At 40.3% G+C, this 20,423-nt stretch overlaps 1 protein-coding gene across 2 annotated transcripts in view; it reads left to right on the top strand.

Moving 5' to 3' along the window:
* The first annotated feature begins 318 nt into the window (after window positions 1-318).
* Window positions 319-20,423, top strand: part of LOC125466956 (C-X-C chemokine receptor type 5) — a 30,459-nt gene continuing 10,354 nt past the window's right edge. For both annotated transcript variants that reach the window (XM_048562176.2, XM_059639077.1), the window contains exon 1: window positions 319-434. In XM_048562176.2, the coding sequence (XP_048418133.1) occupies window positions 396-434 (39 nt within the window). In that variant the 5' untranslated portion in view covers window positions 319-395. The remainder of the gene's footprint in view (window positions 435-20,423) is intronic.

Genomic DNA, 20,423 nt, shown 5'->3' on the forward strand with positions numbered 1-20,423 from the left:
ATGTTTGAATTTTAGGAATAAAAAGGCCATATACAGAAATGTTTGCACTTTGACATTACTTAATTATGAAACACTTTGAGATATCCTGAGATTGGGCAGGTCCTGTATGAATACAATTCTTTCTTTCTGCTGCTCTGAAAAGCTGCTCACGGTCACGTTTGCCTAATGCAGATTCTTTATGCAAATCAAGAAATAAAAGGGAAAATTGGCAGTGGCACCCACTCCTCCCCCTTACATTATTTGTCAGACAGGAAGAGCGTCAATAATTTTTAAAAAAAATCTTTGCACACCAGATTCTGAGCAGCAGTTCTGAGTATTCAAAGGGATCAATAATGTATTAGCGAAACTCACAGACAATTCTTCAACATAACAGTAACGTTTATTAACTGGTATAAATGTCTGAGATGAGATTCAACATGGAAAACCTAACTAATGTAAGTATTCTTTATTCAGCTGTATTGAGGTATGATGAGGAACATTGTAACAATTTGATAAATATTCCGACTGCCTCTTAAGTTTTCTTTAGGAGCTTTTAATTGTAGCAGTAGAATTAATTAATGAGCTGGGGAAGTAAATGTTCTGACTACAACTATCTCTGTAGTCTAGCTTGTAATTTCACATGGAACAACTCTTCCAGGTAACCTACTCTCTGTTCACAGTACTGGTTCTGATAGTATTTATTAAGGTAAGCAATTTACTGCTCAGGTGTAATTTTAAAATTCATTCCCAATTTGATTGTTAGTCTAATTACTGATCTCAGTGGATTGAGAATCTTCGGAACTCTCAGGCCAAGAGTTGTGACTTTTCAGTTATTTAAACATATGGAAATGGAGATCAATAAATTGTTTTTTTAATAGAGTGTCATAGTTATTTTGCATCAATGTGTTCAGGCATGTTGTGACACTTACAGGAAAGGTGAGACTTGAATGTGGATATTCCGAACCAGAGGTAGGAACACTGCAACTGTGTCACAAGAGTCCTGATAAGTGTCGTGTTCTGAGATTATGGCCCCTTGTTCTAGACTGCCCGGCCAGGGGAAATTGCTTCTCAGTAACTGGCCTCTCTCAATCATTTTATGTATTGGTAGGATTACCTCTCATTTTGTAAACTCTAGAGATTACAGACTCATTTGACTCAATTCATCCTCGGAAAGTAATCTTCTTATTCCAGAAATCTATCAAATTGTTGATACAACCTGTCAGAGGTAAGTATATCTTTCTTGAGGTAAGAGACCAAAAGTGTACACAATGGCCTCACGAAAGTCCTGCAGAGTTGCAGCAAGACTTTCTTACTCTTGTACCCTTGTGATAATGACTAACAGACTTTTGTATTTCTAATTGCTTGCTATACCTGACTATTAAGTTAATACATTTCTTTTGAGAACACTCAAATCCCTTTGAACACTGACATTTAATTGTTTTTCACTGAGAAAAAGATGTTTTTCTATTCTTCATGCCAAATTGAATAATGTCATATCTTGCCATTTTAAAAAAATTCATTTATGGAATGAACATGTCACATTTATTGCCCATTACTACTTGCTATGGAAATGGTGGTGGTGAGCTGACTTCTGGAATAACTGCACTCCCCTATGCGTAGGGAACAGTGTTGTAAGGAAAAGAGTTTCAGGATTTTGACCCAGGGACAGTGAAAGAGTAGAAATATGATTCTGATTCAGGATGGTATTATTCTTGGAGGAGAACTTGCAGGTGGTGATGTTCCTGTGTATGTTCTGCAATGTCCTTCTTTGTGGTATAGGTTTGGAAGGTGTTGTTGTAAAAACATAAGAACTCAGAGCAGGTGTGGGCAATACACTCCCTCAAGCCTGCTCCGCCATTCAGTATGACCATGTTTGATCCCATCTTGGCCTCAACTCAACTTTCCTGTCTGTCTCCATAACCCCTCAACCTGTTGCTAATTGAAAGTCTGTCTATCTCCTCATTAAATTTACTCAATGTCCCAGCATCACTATACATCCAGCACATGAAATTGGTGAGGTGGATCAGAAACTGGCTTAGTAATAGGACATAAAGGGTTATTGTAGAAGGCTGTTTGAGGCTGGTATTTGGCAGTATATACAAGGATCAGTACTGGGACCCTTATTGCTTGTTATACACATAAAATGATATTGATGAAAATGGTGGGGGTTGCGTATCTGAAGCAAATTTGCAGATGACACCACGATTGCTGAAGAAGAATTTGTAAGTTACAGGAAAATGTAGATGAGTTGTTCAGATGGGCCGACCAGTGGCAGATGCTATTTAACTCTGACAAGTGCAAGGTGATGCACTTTGGAAGAAGAAACAAGGTGAGCGAGCATTTAATGAATAGCAGGACACTGGGTACCTTAGAGGGACAGTGGGATCTTGGGGTAATTATTCACAGATCCCTGAAGTCAGCAGAGCACGTGAACAGGATAATTAAAGGCACATAGGACCCTTGTTTTCATCAGTCATGGCATAGCGTATAAGAGCAAGGAGGTAATGCTGGATTTATACAGAGTGTTGGTCAGGCCACATCTGGAGTACTGTGTGCAGTTCTCGTCATCTCACTACAGGAAGGATATGATAGCAGTAGAGGGGGAACAGAGGAGGGTCACCAGGATGTTGCCTGTGAGGGAGAAACTGAGCTATGAGGAGAGACTAGATTGGCTTGGATTGTTTTCTTTAGAGCAGAGAAGACTGAGGGGGTCATTATTGAGGTGTACAAGATTATGAGGAGTATGTACAGGGTGAATAGGGAGCAGCTTTTCCCTTAGAGGCATCAGTCACGAGGGGGCATAGTTTTAGGCTAAGGGCAGGAGATTCAGAGGGAATTTAGGAAAAACCTTTTTCACTCAGTGGATGGTGGAGTCTGGAATGCACTGCCTCGGTAGGTAGTGGAGGCTGGAAACCTTATAACCTTAAAAAAAAATTTAGACGAGTATTTCAAATATCATAATAGTCAAGAATAGGGGACAAGTGCCGGAAATTAGGATTAGCGTACTTTTACTATGTCAGTGCAGACTCGATGGGCCAAAAGGCTATATGACTCAATGAATCAATACTGTGGGATCATGATTTCCACAGGTTCACGACACTCTGTTTTAAGTCTATTGCACCATCTCTTTGAATTATAACTTCTCGTTCTAGATTGCTCCACAAGAGAAAATATCCATTCTATGTCTACTTTGACACTCCCCTTTAGCATCTCATGTAACTCATTAGATCTCCTCTTATTCTTTTAAACTCCAGAAAGTATTAGCCTAAACAGCTTAAACTCTCGTTATAAGACAAAGCCCTCATTTCTGGAATCAATCTAGTGAACCTCCTCTGAGCTGCCTCTAATGTAACTACATCCCTCCTCAAGGAGACCAAAACTGTCCACAAAATTTCCATGTACGCGTTGTACAATTTTAACAACACTTCCCTACTTTTATACTCTACTCCTTTAGCAATAAATACTAAATAATCCATTTTCCTTCCATATTACCTGCTGTATCTGCGTACTAGCATTCTGTGATTCATGCACAAGGACACCCAGATCCCTCTGTACTAAAGCACTCTGAAGTTTCCCTCCATTTTGATAATAAGTTGCCTTTCTATTCTTCTGACCAAAATGGATAACCTCTCACTTATCCATGTTAAACTCCATGTGCCACATTTTGGCACATTCATCTGACCTATCCATATCCATTTATAAATTTCTTCATTGCAGCTAACTTTCCCACCTATTTATGTGTCATCTGCAAGTTTGGCTATTGTACCTTCTATCCCCATTTTCGAGTCATTAATATAGATTGTAAGTAGTTGGGGCCCAAGGACTGAATCCTGTGGCACCCCACTAGTTACATCGTGCCAACTAGACATTTATTCTGACTCTCTGCTTTCTGCTGGCTAGCCTGTCTTCTATCCAAGCTAATAAGTTACCCCCCACCCCATGTTATCTTACCTTGTGTATTAACCTTTGTGTGGACCTTCATCAAATACTGTCTGGAAGTCCAGATATACTACATCTACGGGTTCCTCCACTGTCTACTTTGCTTGTTCAAAGACCTCTAGCAAATTAGTCTAACATGATTTACTCTTCATAAAACCATGCTGGCTCTGATGGAATGTAGTTTGACTTTCCAAATAATGTGTTATTACTTCTTTAATGATGGATTCTAACAATTTCCTGACCGCAGACATTAAACTAATCAATCTATAGTTTATTACTTTCTACCTGACTGCCTTTTTGAATAAGGGCTATATATTAGTGCTTTTCCAATTCTCTGGAAACTTTCTAGTATCCAGGGAATTTTGTAATATCATAACAAATAGATGGCTATCTCTGATTCTACTTCCTTTAAGACCCTAGGATGTAAGCCCTCAGGCCCTGGAGACTTGTCTGTCTTCAATTCCAGTATTTTGCTCAAGGAGCCTGTTGAGTTGTTGAAGTGCACCTTGTAGGTGGTACACATTGCTACCACTGTGCGTTGGTGATAAAGAGTAAATGTGGATATGGTGGACACAGTGCAAATAGAGTGAACTGCTTTGTCCTGGATGGTGTTGAGCTTTTTGGGTGTTGTTGAGCTGCATTCATCTCAGTCACAATGGAAACGTTTCCTTGATAGTATGAGAAATTGGCCTTTCCAGGGCCAAGAGAGATGGTGTGTTGCTTTTGTTTAAAAAAAAACTTCACGGTGATTTGGGTGTCTCTGGTCAGAATTTGTTGCCCCTCTCCCAATTGTCCGAGAAGATGATTGTTGGTGACCTTCTTGAGCTGCCACATTTCATTTTGTTTGGGTGCACTCATAGGATTGTTAGGGAGGGAGTTCCAGGATTTTGACACTGAAGAAACAGCTGAATTACTTCCAAGTCAGGACGGCGATTGTGTCAGAGTGATCTTATTGATGGTGGCATCCAATAATATCTGCTGCCTTTGTCCTTCAGGCTGCTGAGATTGCAGCTTTGGAAGGGATTGTTGTAGGAACTTTGGTGAGTTACTGCTGTGCATCTTCTAGAAAGTACCCACTGCTGCTACTGTGCAATGGTGGTGGAGGGGGTGAATGCTGAATGTTGGATGGGGTGCCAAAGCGGGCTGCTTTGTCCCGAATGGTGTCAAGCTTCTTGAGTGTTGTTGGGCTGCACCCGTCCAGGCAACCGAAGAGTATGCCATCATAATCCTGATTTGTGCCTTGTAGATGGTGGACAATATTGAAGAGTCAGCAAACTAGTTACTTGCTGCGGAATTTCTAGACTCTGGTCCTTTCTTGTAGCCACAGTATTCACATGGATTGGTCCAGTTTGTTTCTGGTCATTTGTAAACCCTAGGAGTTGATTGTGTGGGATTTAGCTGTCATAATGCCATGAGGAAATTATTAAATTCTCGCTTGCTGGAGATGGCCATGGTATAGCATTACCATGGTCTGGATTTTGCTTCCACTTAATAGCCCAAACATGAATTTTGTCCATACAAAACTCTAGTTAGGCCCCATTTAGAACACTGTGGCCAGTTTTGGGCCCCACACGTCAGGAAGGACATACTGGCCGTGGGGCACGTCCAGTGGAGATTCACACGGATGATCCCTGGAATGGTACGTTTAATGTACGATGACGGCTGAGGGTCCTGGGATTGTATTCATTAGAGTTTAGAAGGTTGAGGGGAGATCTAATAGAAACTTACAAGATAATGTATGGCTTAGAAAGGGTGGACGCTGGGAAGTTGTTTCCATTGGGGGGGGGATACTAGGACCCGTGGACACAGCCTTAGAATTAGAGGATGTCAATTTAAAACAGAAATGAGGAGACATTTCTTCAGCCAGAGAGTGGTGGGCCTGTGGAATTCATTGCCACGGAGTGCAGGGGAGGCCAGGACGTTAAATGTCTTCAAGGCAGAGATTGATAAATTCTTGATCTCACAAGGAATTAAAGGCTATTGGGAGAGTGCAGGGATTTGGAGTTGAAATGGCCATCAGCCATGATTAAATGGCGGAATGGACGCAATGGGCTGAATGGCCTTACTTCCACTCCTATGTCTTATGGTCTTAAAACGTGAATTTTATATTGAATCGAACTGCTTCAATTTCTGAGGAGTCACAAATGATACTGTGGGAATTGGTGAACATTTCCACTTTAGATCTTACAATGAATGGAAGGTCTTTGATGCATCAGCTGAAAGTAACTGGGCCGAGGATATTATACTGAGGAACTCCCACAGCAATGTTCTCTGTCACCTTCATCCCTAATCCCCTTTATTTTTCTGTTCATGGGATGAGGGTGTTGCTGGCTAGGCAGTATTTATTGCCCATCCCTAATTGCCCAGAGAAGAGTCAACCCACATTGCTGTAGATCTGGAGTCACATGTAGGCCAGACCAGGTAAGGATGGCACTGTCCTCCCCTCAAGGACATTAGTGAGCCACATGAGGTTTTCCAACAATTGACAATGGATTCATGGTCATCTCTAGAAACTTGAATTCCAAAAAAGAAATCTGGAATTAAATTCTTCCATCTGCTGTGGCAAGATTCAAACCCAGGTGCTCATTTGGATCTCTGGATTAACAGTCCAGCAATAATACCACTAGGCCATTGCCTCATGTTCACCTCGCCATAACCCTATTGCTTCTTCATATCCTTATCACAGCTTACTTTCCTAATTAGCCTTGAACTGTTAGCAGACCTAGATATATTACACTCAGCCTCAGCATCCAAGAAATTAAATTCAATTGTAAATAGCATTCACACAAACATTGATCCTTTTGCTTTGTCAATAACAAGATGACAATACGATATGGCCTGTTTATTTCAATGCTGTTTCCATTCTGTAACCAATTCTATATCTGTGCTCAGACCTTGTGCAACACCATACTGATGCCTATTGAAAATAGGTTAAATGTCTTCAAGGCAGAGATTGATAAATTCTTGATCTCACAAGGAATTAAAGGCTATTGGGAGAGTGCAGGGATTTGGAGTTGAAATGGCCATCAGCCATGATTAAATAGCAGAGTGGACGCAATGGGCTGAATGGCCTTACTTCCACTCCTATGTCTCATGGTCTTAAAACGTGAATTTTATATGGAATCGAACTGCTTCAATTTCTGAGGAGTCACAAATGATACTGCGGGAATTGGTGAACATTTCCACTTTAGATCTTACAATGTTTCTATATATGTGCTCAGACCTTGTGCAACACCATACTGATGCCTATTGAAAATCCAACCTAATTCCACTTGTTCTGAAGAAAAACCATACTGGACTTAAAATGTTAACTCTATTTCACTTTCCAAAGATGCTGCCGGACCTCCTGAATTTTTCCAGTGCTTTCTGTTTTTATTCTGAATTCGTCGGTTTCCCTTTATGAACCTGCTAGGTAAATACTCAAAAGATAGATTTGTCAAACATGATATCCCTTTCACCACATTTGCTGTGTCCTATCATATAATTTTCTAAGTGTTGTGTTACCGCCTGCATAATTTCCAAAGTTCTGGTCAATAATGAATTATCAGTTGTGAGGCTTGGAACAATTGGAAGGAGGAAGAAGAGAAAATCACCAACTTCGTTATGCGCTTCTTAAGAATGATCCTAATGGTGAGCTGGGTGGAGGAATAAGAAATCTAACAAAGCAGTATGAAATGCACCTGGAAGCACAAGATATTTCTTAAATAATATCAAAAAGAAGGCAGTGGTTCAGACATGTTCATTCAGAAGCCTAATGGAAAGATTAGCGGAAGAAGAGGAAGAGGCCATGAGAAGGAAGCAGCAAGACAACATCAAAGACCAGCCTAACCGGAACTCCAACAATCAGAGTTAACACAGTGTGGAGCTGGAGGAACACAGCAGGTCAAGCAGCATCAGAGCAACAGGAAAATTGACATTTTGGGTTGGGATTACTCATCAGGACTGGGGAGGGGGAAGGGTGCTCAGAAATCTATGTTGGGGGTGGGGGTGCTAACTCCAATAATCAGGTTGTCCACTGCTGCTTAGACCAAGAAGTTTGGAGACTGAGGATGCCTTTGATGTCCAACACCACACTTTGATAACAACAATAGCTATATCAGATCAATTGCCCTGTAATTCCCTGATGTTTTTCTCTCCATTTTCTTAAATAGCCATATTACATTTTCTACCGTCCCATCCCCTGAGATTGTTTCACCACCCAAGGAATTTAGGAAATCACAATTAGTGTATCCATTATTTCTACAGCCATGTCATTTCCAACCCTAGAATATAGGCTATCAGGTCAAGGGAATGCATCAGCATTTGGTCTCATTTATTTCTCTGATACTTTCTCATTACTATTTTTGGTATGCTTTGTACCTTCCAAGTGAAGACAGACGAAAATTTGTTTATTATTTGCATCATTTCTTTATTTCCCCAATGCAATTGCTCCAGTCTCAGAGATGATTTACTTTACTTACTTTTTGCTAATTTTTAAAATTTATTTACAAAATCTACCAATTTTTATATCAGATTTTATTTTCCTCTCTTTATCAATATTTTGGCCATCCTTTACTGGTACGTAAAACTCTTGTAATTCGGAGGTTTGTTACTTTTCTCACAATATTTTCTCCCTTTAATCCCATACACTGAATCTCTTTAGATAGTGATTTCATGGATCACTTTCCCCTTTTTTTTATTTCTCAACGTTCAACTTTGCTCTTTTGCTATCAAAACTTTTAATCTAATTTCCCAATTTACTTCATCAACTTGACCCTCTAAGTACAAAATGCGGAGGAATGGAATTGTGGGAGATATAGCAGTTTCGATCGGAAATTGGCTTGCTGAAAGAAGACAGAGGGTGGTAGTTGATGGGAAATGCTCATCCTGGAGGCCAGTTACTAGTGGCGTACTGCAAGGGTCGGTGTTGGGTCCACTGCTGTTTGTCATTTTTATAAATGACCTGGATGAGGGCGTAGAAGGATGGGTTAGTAAATTTGCAGACGACACTAAGGTCGGTGGAGTTGTGGATAGTGACGAAGGATGCTGAAGGTTGCAGAGAGACATAGATAAGCTGCAGAGCTGTGCTGAGAGGTGGCAAATGGAGTTTATTGCAGACAAGTGTGAGGTGATGCACTTTGGTAGGAGTAACCGGAAGGCAAAGTACAGGGCTAATGGTAAGATTCTTAGTAGTGTAGATGAGCAGAGAGATCTCGGTGTCCATGTACACAGATCCTTGAAAGTTGCCACCCAGGTTGACAGGGCTGTTAAGAAGGCATACAGTGTTTAGCTTTTATTAATAGAGGAATCAAGTTCCAGAACCAAGAGGTTATGGTGAAGCTGTACAAAACTCTGGTGCGGCCGCACTTGGAGTATTGTGTACAGTTCTGGTCACCGCATTATAAGAAGGATGTGGAAGCTTTGGAAAGGGTGCAGAGGAGATTTACTAGGATGTTGCCTGGTATGGAGGGAAGGTCTTATGAGGAAAGGCTGAGGGACTTGAGGCTGTTTTCATTAGAGAGAAGAAGGTTGAGAGGTGACTTAATTGAAACATATAAAATAATCAGAGGGTTAGATAGGGTGGATAGGGAGAACCTTTTTCCTTGGATGGTGACGGCGAGCACGAGGGGGCATAGCTTTAAATTGAGGCGTGAAAGATATAGGACAGATGTCAGAGGTAGTTTCTTTACTCAGAGAGTAGTAAGGGAATGGAACGCTTTGCCTGCAACGGTAGTAGATTCGCCAACTTTAGGTACATTTAAGTCGTCATTGGATAAACATATGGACGTATATGGAATATACTGTAGGTTAGATGGGCTTGAGATCGGTATGACATGTCGGCACAACATCGAGGGCCGAAGGGCCTGTACTGTGCTGTAATGTTCTATGTTCTATGTTCTAAGTAATTATGTGATCTAGTTTAAGTTAAAAGTAGATACAATAGCTCTTTACCTATAGCATGAACCACCACAAGTATTGGAGGCATAAGGCAACATCGCCTTCCACCTCAGAACCAAATTGTCAATTTTACTTCTCTATTCATGATACGCTCTGTTGAAGGCATTCTGTGTGCCAGATGATTGCATCGTACTGCATTTTCAACTCAGTCTCAGGATGTGGTTGTCACATTTATTGCCAAGCACTAATGGGGCTATATCCACTCCAATGGTGCCAGACTGGAGTTATGTAGAGTTTAGAGCGTGTCAGGATGTGGTTCCCCTCTCATAAGGACACTAAGTGAACACAGCGTTTATTTTACTGACATATGACGATGTCATGGTCAGTTCCACTGATGCAACTTTGCTATTTCTAAAATTAAGATCAAATTTGATTTCAAGTTGTCAAACTGCCCAACATAGGAGGTGAACTCATGCCCTCTCTATTATCAGATCATCTGGGAACGTTTTTAAGAATCTGAGCACTAACCACAACAATCTTCATTTGCATAATTATTTTAAAAGTAATAAATTTTCCAAGGTGCTTCAAAATCAAAAGAAACACTGACCACAGAAGAAGTTATCAAGATAGGTGATCAAGAGCTTAGCTAAATTGGACGCTTTGAGGAGTCTATTAAAGGATGAAAGTGAGGGAGATAGGCAGAGAGGATGATAAGTGCCAAGGCATCTGAAAGCACAGCTACCATTGTGGGAGTGATTAAAATCAGAGATGCTAACTAACCAATTATTGGAGGAATGCAGAGGTGTTGTACAGCAGAGAAGGTTATAGAGCTGGGAAAGAAATCAGGCCAAGGAGGAATTTGAAAACATCGTTGAGAATTTAAAAATGGTTAATTACTGGTCTCGGAGCCTGTAGATTTCAGTGAAAATGGGGAGAATGGAAAGATTAACACAGAACTTGATTTAACTTCAATCAGAGGCGTCAGTTCTTTGGATAAGTGCATATTCCCAGAGGCTGCGAGACAGAGCCAACACTAAAGAGTCACATACAGCATAGAGATTAACCAAGAGAGCAACCACTGCTACAGTAGCACTTTCCCCACACGTACCCACTGTTCCAGAGAGCCTATTCATTCTGATTAGTTTGCTCAGAATTGTAAAAGTCAGTGTTAAAACTATTCATAATCATTCTGATCAAACAATGAGAGATAACATTCACACATTGAGTTATCATAATTCCAGGGTAGCATGTTGCACCATTGGACTGTCAGGACTGACACAGCCCTGCACTGTTCTAAGGTCAGTATTGAGGGAGTCCTGCACTACTGGAGGGTCAGTACTGACGTGTACACTGTGCAGTCAGAGAGTCAGTACTCTGGGAGGACTGCACCATTGGAGAGTGAGTGCTGAGGACACGTTGTACTGTTGGACGATCAATGCAAAGGGATTGAGCACTGAGCCAATACTGAGGGGAGCGGGGGAGGGGAGTGGCTACACTATCAAAGAGTCAGTACTGAGGGAGTGCTGTATTGTTGAAGGTGTGACTTTCAGTTCAGACATTAAACTAAGATCCAATCAGCCTTCTCAAGTTATTTTTCTATTTTTTCATTGGATGTTGGTGTGGCTAGCACCGCTAATTGTCTATCTGTAATTGCATTTAAGAAGTGGACATTAAAAATTCAATGACACAATTTTCCAGAAGAGCAGGGAAGTTGTCCTCAGTGTCCAGGATGCAATATTTACGCTTTAATCAATACATGAATAAGAAACACGTTATCTGGTCATTAATATATTGCTACCTGTGGCATCCTTCTTAAATTGTACAAATTGTCTGTCACATTTCCCACATTACAATAAGGCATGCTTCAATAAAAGGTTCTTCAGTGGCGATAAAATGTTTCATTCTAAGGTGTTACAGAAATGCATGTTTAATCTTCATTATAAATTGACAACATCAGGGATGAAGGATAGTGTGTTTAACTTACTGCAGTGTCCAGGTTCGACAACACAGCACCTCCATGACCTTTGTAGAGAAAAAACAGTCAAAGATTTGAGTCCAGTGACTCTTCTTCAGAAGATTGACTATCTGAAGAAGGGTCACCAGACTTGAAATGTTACCTGTGTTTCTCTCCACAGATGCTGTCAAGCTTGTTGAGCTCTTCCAGCAATTTATATTTTTGTTTCAAATTTCCAGCATCTACAGTTCTTTGTTTTATTTTAGCTCCATAACCTTGCTGTTCTCTGCATATCAGTGTATATTGGGTGATCAGGAGACAGGTAAATAAAAGCGTTGTGTCACAGAAAATCTAAATCCAAATCAAAATCAAAGTCAAATTGTTGAATCTTCAACAGTTTGTACGAAAGTTCAAATACACTGGACAGGATGTGAGTTTATTCCACACAGTGGTGCTGTACAGTGTGTACATAACAACTAGGAGTGGAGCTGGATGAACACAGTAGGCCAGGCAGCATCAGAGAAGCAAGAAAGCTAACATTTTGGGTCTGGACCCTTCTTCAGAGAATGAAGAAGGGTCCAGACCCGAAATGTCAGCTTTCCTCCTCCTCTGATGTGTTCATCCAGCTCCACACCTATCTCAGACTCCAGCATTGGCAGTTCCTACTATCTCTGTGTATATGACTGGTCTTGTGTATTACTAACAGTTGTATTTATACACTACAGCACTTTAACAGAGGAAAAAGTATCTTATGCCACCTTAGAAAGATAAGCTTTCAAGCCTTCATGTCAACTCCATCAATACTGCCAACTTCTGCTTCAGAAATGTTCCTGATGCTGCTTCTGTCTCAGCTTCGTCCGCAACTGAAACCTCTAGACGTGACTATTCCAATTAGTCTTTCATCTTTCACCTTTCATTAAAAATGAATGTATCCAAAATCTGTTACCCTTATCCTTACTTGCACCTAACTCACCCTCTGCACAACAACCCATGTTAATTCTCGATCTGGTAATGCCTAAATTTTGCAAATTTCATCCCCATTTTCCATCCATCCTGTTTTTATCTCAGTAACACCTTCTGGTTTACACTTTTCCCTGGTCTCTCCCCTGAACCCTGTACTAATTCTGAACTAATCTCACTGCCCACTCAATCCTTAGACCCCCATATTAATCCCAAATTAATCCCACTGCTGTAGTCTCACCCAGAGACCTGTATGCCTGCTTCAAAAAATTAATTCAGTTTTTCCTGAAAATACTTGCTACTTTCTGCCTTAATGATTCCATGTGGAAAACCATTCTGTGCTTCAATAAAGACAATTTTTCCAATCTTCCCTGCCACTATTATTGGGGCAGGATTGAATTAAGGCTAAAACATTAGTGTCCTCATCACTAATTGTGATTGGCTTTTGGAATTAATTTTTGTGCAGAGCTAACCAAGCATAGAATTACCGTAAACGTTCAATAGCTCAACATAATCTGAATTGGGCTTTTACTGAATGACTATCACAGGACCTTTAAAGCAACTGAGAATTATGGTAGTTTCAGAAATAAATGGCATGAGATATAAGACACAGTTGTCTCAAAATAGCTTCTCTAAATGAGTAAGGTTCTGGTTTGACCCATTTCATTTAGATTCTAGAACACTTGTTTTCAGTCTCCTGGGACTGTGGTGAAGATTCTTCTGTTTCTGAGGCCACAGCAAACACCAGATGATAATTTGGCTTGTCAATGCCTCATTTTAGGCATGGCAGCTGTGATCCCCAGTTTAGTGGGGGAGGATATTAATCTCAATAAATCTGTGCATCTTTTCCCCACGCAGTGCTGTTAGATTCCTTCCTTGTCTCCCACACACAAACTCTTCATAATCGCCAATGATCTTCTTTATGCCAATACGTGAAGTTTTTTTTAAAGAGGTCATAGAACATTCATTGCGGAATGGTTTCAGGAATAAAAAGCTTAACATATAAGGAACATTTGAGGACTCTGGGACAATACTCATTGGAGTTTAGAAGAATGAGGGGGGATCTAATTGGAACTTTCAAAGTACTCAATGGCCTGGACAAAGTAGATGTTGGGAAGATGCTTGGTCGGAGAGTCTAGGACCCGAGGGCATGGCCTTAGAATAAAGGAAAGACTTTTTAAAACAGAGATAAGGAGAAACTTCTTCAGCCAGAGAGCGTTAAATCTATAGATTCACTGCCACAGAAGTCTGTAGAGGCCAGGTCATTGAGTACATTTAAGACGGAGATAGATAGGTTCTTGATTATCAAGAGGATCAAGGGTTACAGGGAGAAAGCAGGAGAATGGGGTTGAGAAACTTATCAGCCATGATTGAATGGCAGAGCTAACTTGATGGGCCGAATAGCCTAATTTCTGCTCCTATGTCTTATGGTCTTATAATATTGAAGTTTTTTAACATGTTTTCCTCAAAATTGCATGCTACTTGCATTAGTGTAAACCTGGCTCATGTGGAGAGGTGATAATGGGAACTGCAGATGCTGGAGAATCCAAGATAATAAAGTGTGAAGCTGGATGAACACAGCAGGCCAAGCAGCATCTCAGGAGCACAAAAGCTGATGTTTCGGGTCTGGTCTAGGCCCGAAATGTCAACTTTTGTGCTCCTGAGATGCTGCTTGGCCTGCTGTGTTCATCCAGCTTCACACTTTATTATCATGTGGAGAGGTTCTGGTTTTCAACTGGTGAACAAGAACCCTGCAAGAAAGAGCTATCCATTTGATCTCTTCTATAAAATCTTCTTGTTGCTTTCAGTATGAAATATGTTTGTTCTTCTGAAAGACTGATTGAAGAAACTTGTCAATATTTTATTTCCTGAGCAAGCTGTGCGTGCAAGACTCCAGAAATAACCCCAGCCTGCTTAGAGACATGACCATATGTATCAGAACATCACAAAGACAGACTTTGAAGCATTCTACACTTTATCCTTTTGCCTCAAGAATAACCCATTGGCCAAAGTGTTTTTTTTCAGAAAGCCAATCTATGCAGAGGCATCTGCTTTACTTTCTCTTTTTTTCTGAAGAGTTTGTTGTGTTTGTCTCTATGTTTTGGAAGTATTTAAAGGGATAAGTATTTATACTTGTATATTACTGAGTATGTGTGTTAACTAACCAGCTATTGTATCTTTGAAAAAGACACGTTTTTTGAGGTCTAAAATCACACAACACCAGGCTATAATCCAACAGGTTTATTTGAAAATACTTGCTTTTGGAGTTTTGCTCCTTCCAGGTGTAGTGTGATAGAGGAGGTATACTGACACAGAATTTATAAGCAGAAAGGTAACAATCCGAAAAATGGCTGTTGAATCTTCAATCAGTTAAAAAGGCGAGACAGGTTTCTATTGATTAGAATGCAAATCCCAGAATGCCAAGCAATGACTTGAAAGAAATTCTGGGATATGCATTTTAATCAGTCCAACTGTCTGCCCTCATCCAACACTGGCACCTCCACAACATTTTTTTGAAGCATCTCATCTTGTATTCATCAGGACATTTCACAAGAATACCAATTTAAGTAGGAAACCAAGACTTGTTCTGCTTGAGAGAAGACTGGTTATTGGTTGGCAAGTGATCTCTGATTAGTAATGGCATTGCCATGGAGAATACAGCCATTCAGGCAGATTGATAGTTAGCAGCCAGGCTTTGTCTAAATTTCAAACCAGCCAAGTTCATCTCCTGACTCTTGTCTACCCTCTGAAATGGCCTGGCAAGCTACTCAATTGTAACAGATCACTAAAACCATCTGGAAGGAATGAAATTGGTTGGAACAGGCATCAACCTAGGCATCAGAAACAATAATGGCAAACACAGCCATGTTGATCCTCCAAAGTCCTCTTTATTATTATCTGGAGCTATGCCAAAATTATGAGAACTATCTCACCAAAAAGTTAAGCGAGAGCCTGACGTAGTCGTATCCACAGAATCAAATCTTACAGACAATGTCCCAGACATGACAGCCACCATTTTTGGATATGTCCCGTTTCAGCAGCAGGACAGAACCAATACAGGTGGTAGCACAGTGGAATACATACAGGAGGGAGTTCCCTTCAAAGTCCTCACTGTTAATCCCAGACCTTATAAAATCTTATGGCATCAGGTGAAACATGAACAGAAAATATCCTGCTGATTAACAGATACTGCAGATGCATCAGTATTCTTCCATGTTGAACAACGCTTGGAGGAAGCGCTGACAATGGCAAGGGGGCAGAACTGACTCTGGATGGAGGACCTCAACATCCATCACCCAGAGTAGCTTGGCACCATCACTACTGAATGACGTGGTTGAATCTTAAAGTACATAGTTGCTAGACTAGATCTGTGATAGACAGTCAAGGCAATACAACCTTGGCTTCATCTCACCAATCTGCAAATGTGTCTGTCTATGACAGTCTCGGTGGCAGCAATCACTGTATGGTTCTTGCCAGAAATGAAATCCTGTCTTCACATTGAAGATCCATTCCTTTGTGTTGTGTGGCACTATGGTCATTGTAAATGGGGCAGACCTACCAACTCAAGATGGGGTATTACAGGCCATCAGCAGCTGTGAAATTGTAATCAGCTTTAATCTGCAACTTTTTGACCCGGCATTTTCCCATTATCATCAAGTCCAGGGTTCAGCCAGGTTCACTGGAGAGTGCAGGAGTGCTGGGAGCAGCACCAAGCATGCTGAGAAATGATGTATCAACCTTAAGGAAGCTACAAGGACAGGACGTCCAGGGTACCGAATAACATAAACATCAACCGATAAACAGAGCTAAGCAATTCCATAACCAATGGATTAGAACTAAACTTTGCAGTTGTCCCACATCCAATTCTGAATGGCAGTGGACAATTAAACCACTTACTGGAATATAAGAACATAAGAAGTAGGGCATTTCAAACGTGCCCTGCCATCAAACAAAATCATGGCTAATTTGTCCCAAACCTCAACTCCTTTCTGGAGTCAGCCCATCATAGTCCTCAACTCCCTGATACTTCAACAAACTATCTACCATACTTTAAATATTTTCAGTGATCCAGCCTCTGCAACTTTCTGGATAGAGAATTCCAGGCATTCACCATCTTCTGAGAGAAGAATTCCTTCAATTTTCCATTTTAAATGAGTTTCTCTTCATTCTGTAACTGTGCCCCCTGTGTACTCTGTCAAGCAAGTGTATTTCAATAAGATCACTCCTTTTCTCCTAAATTCTAGGGAGTAATGTCTAACCTGTTTACTTGTTCTTGGTTCATTAACCTCTTCATGTCGATGTCAGCCGAGTGAATCTCTTTTGAACTGTCTTCAATGCCAGTATGTCCTTTCCTCAATACTAGGACCAAAACAGTACATAGTACTCATGGTGTCGTTTCACCAACACACTGTACAGTTGTAACAAGACTTCGGTATTTTAAAATTCCAACCGCCATGGAATAAAAACTAAATTTCCATTTTGTTTTCCTAATTACTTGCTGCAACTACATGCTAACGTCTTGAGTTTCATGTTTAAGAACATCCAGATCCCTCGGTGCTACAACCTTTTGGAGTCACTCTCCATCTCCAACACAGGTTGCCCTTTAATTTTTCCCACCAAAATGTATGACCTCACATTTCCCTACATTACACTCCATCTGTTAAATTTTTGCCCACTCACTCAGTCTATAACCCCTTGCATTTCCTTATTTCACAACATGCCCTCCTATCTATTTTGGTAAATCTGGATATATTACACACTGCTCATTTTCCAAGCCATTAATATAAGTAGTACATAATTGAGGCCCTAGGACTGATACTTGTGTCATTGCATTAGTTACACAATAGTGTTAGGGTTAGGGTTTTCAACCTGAAAGAGTTTCATTAATCCCAGTCTCTGCCTTTTGTGTGTCGACCAATCCTCAATCCATACTAATAGATTTCCCCAATAAAGTGAACTATTACCTTGTACAATAACCTTTTATGTGGCACCTTATGTAATGCCTTTTGGAAATACAAATATACTACATCTACTGGTGTATTGTCACCTCAGAGACACCCTCAGGGAGATAATTGGAAGTGGTGAGGGTAAATCCATGGATTTTATGAAGGGTCATAAGGTCAATGCAGAGAAAGGCACTCTTGACCAAGAGTACAACAGAGTTGCAGCTCTAACTGCAGATGTGAAAAATATATGCCTGAAAATATACAGAGAATCCTTGTCAAAATGAAAAGTAATTCTTTATTCCTCAAATGAAGTAAATAAACCTATGGCCATAGATATTCAAACTCTGTTCTGCAGGCAAGACATGACCCTTCCATCAGTGAGTGACAAGAATGTCAAAGTTTTAGTAAGTAGAATTAGTGGTATATATAAAGCATGCTTTTATGCTGGGTGCGCCAACAATGTGATTTATTGTCTGTCAGAGTTATCTATAATATTCTGAAAATAGTTAACTTACTCCTAGGAAATGATTTGACATGAGCAAAGGTTGCAGCTTCTTCAGTTGTCACTGACGTGCCAAGTGAGGTCAAGCTACAGGGAAAGATTCCAGGGATTTTTCTTTCATATGTGGTGATCCAAGCGATGACAAAATAAAATCCATCATCAGAGACAGACAGATATTTGGTTTTCTGAAACTTTCTTTGGTGATAATCTGAAGAAACAGTTCAATAAGTCTAGATCGAGGTCGACTAAACCAACCAGACTTCAATAAAATGGTCCAATTGACTCAAACTAGTTGAAGCTGAAGGAGTTCCTGAATATTACTCTATGACTCTGAAGAAGAAGTGGAGACATCTTTACAAGTCGGTAGATAAAGAGTAATAATGTTTGATCTTAACGTGGTACCTCTCAAATATTGTCAAGAAATATTAAGGATAACCCATCAAATTCCTATAGTCATACATGTAGGAATCTGAAAGATGCAAGCATATTTAAGTTTTAAGGCCAGCTCTTGTTAAGGACATAAGGTCTGTTTCCAACACTGCGAGATGGTGGGAAAACAAAAAACAACATGCCTTGGTAAAGTAAGTTTTAATTCCCGTCCTAGTTCTCGAGCAGCCAAAACCAGGATACCAGTATATCCTTAACATCAGGGATAGAACTACTTGATTCCTCGAGGCCATGTTCCCTTGAGGTCAATTACTACTAAGATAGTAGTGGAAAAATTAACCCAGTTCGTTACTGAATATGGATTACTGGTGGAGATCTGCTTATCGCCCACACACACTAAGAATTTTGAAAAGGTACCAACAAACCCTCAAAATGATGATTAGGGCACACTGTCATGTGACTGTAATTTCATTTGTTTGTCACGCAGGATTTACCTAATGAACTGACTAGCCTGCTGACTTAGTTTATGACCATAAGGTAAGGGGCCCTCTGAAATTAAATAAAGAAACAGGGCAGGTCATTGTGTTCAATTATGCATCAATGTTCCAGAACCAGCCTGGAAAATAGTTCATCAAACACACCTAAAAGCATCACCAAAAAAACCATGGGACAATGGGCTAAAACGTTTGCCAAATCCTGAACATTTTGACTGTGGAATTTGTATTTCTGCCTTTAAAAAGTAAATCATTGAAAGCACAGATCACTGGTTCAAACAGAATTATCAAAAGGCCTGGGAAAGTAATTATCTAATTGACAGCCAGATTCCTGAAAAAGAAATTGGTTGTGTCAAAACAACATGTTGAAGCAGTATCACTTTTGATAAGATTATATGGTAATAAGGACAGTGGGCTACTGGCAAGTTCCTTTAAATCCACGGCTAAAGGAATATCAGCCCCTCTCACTCAGGCTTTTTCAATGTTGAATGATGCCGTTCAGGCTGAAAAATGCTCCAGCAACTTTCCAGAGATTGATAGATCAAGTGGTAACCAGTTTTCTGAATTGTGTAGTTTATCTTTATAATGCACTGGTGTACACTAACACTAGGAATGGTCACTTGGAACAAATAGATGCTTTGTTTAAGAAATTGTAGTTGGATGATTTGGTGATGAACATTGCATAAAGTGAACTTGCAAATTCAGAGGTAACCTGCCAGGGCACATGGTATGGTGAGGACAAGTTCTGCCAAGGAGTGAAAAAGTACAAGCATTGTAGCTAAGAGTTCCCAGGCCCTAAAACTAAATGAAAAATATTGACTGTGATGATGTAGTGGTGATATTCCAGTATTTATGATGAAGGACTAGACTAATGCTTTGGGGACATGGTTTTAAATTCCATATTGATGACTGGTGGAAACTCAATTTATGAATCTAGAATTTAAAGCTACTAGCGAGTTTTGAGAAGATTTGTAGCTCAGGTTGAGGTTCTGGGTGTGAGTTTGCTCGCTGAGCTGGAAGGTTAGTTTTCGGACGTTTCGTCACCATTCTAGGTAACATCATTAGTGAGCCTCCGACGAAGCGCTGGTGTTATGTCCCGCTTCGTCGGAGGCTCACTGATGATGTTACCTAGAATGGTGATGAAACGTCTGAAAACTAACCTTACAGCTCAGCGAGCAAACTCACATCCAGATTTAAAGCTAGTCTTACAAATGGTGAAAGTGCATTTTATAGGGCAGTGTAGTGGTAACATCATTTGCCTAGTAATCCAGAATCCCAAGTTCCAAGCACATAGGTTCAGATCCCACCATGGAAGATGGTAACATCCAAATTCATTCAAATATAAAGCTGGGATCAATACTTACTGCAATGATAACCATTGCCAA

Source organism: Stegostoma tigrinum, chromosome 32, assembly GCF_030684315.1.
Source record: "Stegostoma tigrinum isolate sSteTig4 chromosome 32, sSteTig4.hap1, whole genome shotgun sequence".
Lineage (NCBI taxonomy): Eukaryota > Metazoa > Chordata > Chondrichthyes > Orectolobiformes > Stegostomatidae > Stegostoma > Stegostoma tigrinum.